General features: G+C 42.6%; 1 protein-coding gene across 3 annotated transcripts in view; it reads right to left on the minus strand.

The window, feature by feature from the left end:
- Nucleotides 1–8: 8 nt before the first annotated feature.
- Arnt (aryl hydrocarbon receptor nuclear translocator) overlaps nucleotides 9–3,191 on the minus strand; it is a 71,942-nt gene continuing 68,759 nt past the window's right edge. For all 3 annotated transcript variants that reach the window (XM_026784005.1, XM_013349866.2, XM_013349865.2), the window contains 3 exons: nucleotides 2,284–2,431; nucleotides 1,454–1,620; nucleotides 9–599 (listed from right to left, as the gene is read on the minus strand). In XM_026784005.1, coding sequence (XP_026639806.1) covers nucleotides 510–599; nucleotides 1,454–1,620; nucleotides 2,284–2,431 — 405 coding nt within the window. In that variant the 3' untranslated portion in view covers nucleotides 9–509. The remainder of the gene's footprint in view (nucleotides 600–1,453; nucleotides 1,621–2,283; nucleotides 2,432–3,191) is intronic.

Raw genomic sequence — 3,191 nt, forward strand, 5'->3', positions numbered from 1 at the left:
CACACACACACACACACACACACACACACACACACACACACACACACTCTTTCATGTTTCTTTCCAGGGGATTGTTCACCTCCTAAAGCTCCACATATACCTATGAATTTTCATGATCCTTGGTTATGAGGATGTTTCTTTCTCCTCTCCTCCATTCTATTCAGAGTTTGTATTCAAAACAAGCCACAGTCTCCAAGGCAATTAGTGCTGTCAGGTTCTTCTATTCTGCCCCTTGACTCAGGCAAACACCACTTCTGTGCCACTTCTGGTAAGAAGACGTAAGGACAGGACTTCCAACCTCACCTGTCTTCAGATTTTCAGAGGACCCTAAAAGCCTGGGAATTCATTTCATTTCTTCTATAAATGTTACTTCAGAGTCAAGGGGTGAAGGGGGGTACATATCAGGGGTGAGGGAAGGGAAGGGAGAGGAACTTTTATTCTGTTTACAAAAGATTTGCTTTTAAAAACAAACAGTGATTTTCCCCGCCCTTATCCTCACCCCAATAGTTCTATTCTGAAAAGGGGGGAAACATAGTTAGATCAGGAAATTCTTCATTGTTGTAGCTGTTGCTCTGGTCTCCCAGCATGGACAACATTTCCTAATGAAGAAAAAGATTAGATTTGGGTCACACACCCTTACTTTTATTGTGTCCCCTCAACATTCCCTGCCCACCATTCTTGACCTGCAGAAGCCTCGGCTCACAGCCTTTTTCCTAGTCCTGTCTCCATCTTCCTCCTATAGTTTCTTGTTTCTAGGCCTTGATATTTTCTTTCTTTTCTAATTTTTCTGTGCGCTGGTGTTTGTCTGCATGTGTGTCTGTGTTAAGGTGCTGGAGGTACAGACAGTGGTGAGCTGCCATGTGGGTGCTGGGAATTGAACCCAGGCCTCCTGGAAGAGCAGTCAGTGCCCTTTACAGCTAAGTCATGTCTCCAGCCCCAGTTGATATTTTCAAAGGAAGAAAATATGCATGCCAACATTTCACTTAACCCTTACAGTCATGTCTGAAATGTATCTCATCACATTTGTTTCCGACCAAACCCTATTTTGTCTTCTTTTTGCTGTGTTTTTGACTAGTTTATTCTCTGCCTAAGATTATCCCATTCAATCTTATAGCACCCCTCAGGGGAAAACAGATATTTATAGCTATAATCAGTATGTTCTTTGTAGTGTACTTTTAAATTATCCTATTTAAATCCAAAGCTACTTTGAGATGTAGATCTCTGTACATGAAATAAAATAACTTCCTTCATTATCTTTACACGGTGCTTCACATCAGTAATTCTGGTCTGAACGAGTGTGTTCATAATGATCATGACAATTACTGATATTCACCCCTAGTTTTCTGTCTTCCCTTCTGCTCATCTCCTCATACGACCCCAATCAGTGCCATGCATGCTCCCTTCTATCTCTCCTCCCTGACTCACTCTCTCTCCGAAGTATGTATCTACTCACCTGGAAGACCTCAGGCTGGCTAGATGGCTGTGCTGAAGCTGGCTGAACATGTTGCTCGTTGGAACTGGACCGATGATGGGGCTGCTGGCTCTGCCACTGTGGCCAGACACCCACACCCTCTGCTGTCCGGGTCTGGAACTGTCCTGAAGTCTGTCCACTCTCAGGAGCTAGAAATGTAGTTAAGGATAAACAGCTTGAATCTATTAATTTCAATGGAAGAGAGAAACCAGCACACAGCTACATAAAACTTAGTAATTTTATATATGATACCTTCTGCCCATCTAGCTGCTAACCAATGCCTCTACTTCAAAGCCCAGTCTCAAATTAAGTTTCATTCTTGAGACAGCATTTCTAAAGAATTCTGTTAATTTAAATATGCATTCCATTAAGTATATGTGGGTTTTGTAGTACTAGTGTTGTAAATTTTACAATAACTCATGTGGTTTTTATTGCAAGTGTTGAGATAGTTTTCCTACAGCACTTTTTATAAAGGTTTTAAAAGTTTATTACTGTTTTGTGTTTGGTGCATGTGAGCATATGTGCTGTGGCTCCTGATGGTCACAAGACATCATAGTGGAGTCAGCTTGCTCCTGTACACGGGCTCTGGGGACTAACTCAGGTACTCAGGCTTGTGAGTCAAGCACTTCACCCCCAGTGGGCCATTTCAACATCCTCTCTGCAAGGTTTTTAATTTCAAACAGACTGGGACTTTGCATTTCCTTTATAACTAGGTCAGCACATCAAGGACACAGGGAAACAATTCTAACCACCAAATCCTCCTTCTTTAGTAGTTTGGTTTTCTTGTTTTCTTCCCTCTCATCTGAACTTACGGAAGTTGGATGCACGGTTGGTGAGAGCAGGGTAGGCTGCAGTACCCTGGGAGGCCGTGGGAGCACCCGGGAGAGACATAGCACTGAAGGAGGAGGAAGTCTGAAAGTTGCTCACACCAAATTGGGAAGAACGAGTCTTGGCTGTAGCCTGGGTGGGCACCGGGTAGAGAAAAGGAGGTCAGAACAAGGGAAACCTGTGCACTTCATTTCTGCATCAATGCTCATCAACCACTGGATTCCAGACACAGCTCATCACCCGGCTCTACCTGTGGACTTCTGATTTACTCCCAGCTCTTCCTAAAACTATTTTCTTTAGGTAACTAAAAGTACAAAAAGCAAAGAATTACAGGTTTAATAAAAATTATAATAATTAGCTAAGCTCACTGGGTCAAGAAATAAGAAGAAAAAAGACATTAAAATAGAATAGGGACTGATTGATAAGAGGAAGAGGTATCGGTCTACAGTAGAACAAGAGGTCATGGTCAAAATACATTATACACATACATGAAGGCATTTTAACAAACCCGTTCCTATATATAGTGAGCTCATAAAAATTTAAGAATCAACAGAAAGCATGTTATAAACTGCACGTGTGTTTAACATATATGTGCAAGTGCGTGTGCACAAACATAGCAGCCAGAGACCAATGTGTCTTCAGTTGTTCTCCACCTTATGTGTGTGTTCATGTGTCCATCTGTGGGTAGATGGGTGCATGTACACACATGTATAGAGACGCCAGATGCCAATGTTACGTGTCTTCCTTTACTGCCCTCTACCTTACATTTTGTGTTGTTTTTTGAGGCAAGGTTCCTCTCTGTAAACCAGGCTGGCCTGCAACTCACAGAGATTCACCTGCCTCTGCCTCTCAAGTGCTGGGATTAAAGATGTGCACCACCACCACCACCACC

The sequence above is a fragment of the Microtus ochrogaster genome, chromosome 21 (assembly GCF_000317375.1).
Source record: "Microtus ochrogaster isolate Prairie Vole_2 chromosome 21, MicOch1.0, whole genome shotgun sequence".
Taxonomy (NCBI): Eukaryota; Metazoa; Chordata; class Mammalia; order Rodentia; family Cricetidae; genus Microtus; species Microtus ochrogaster.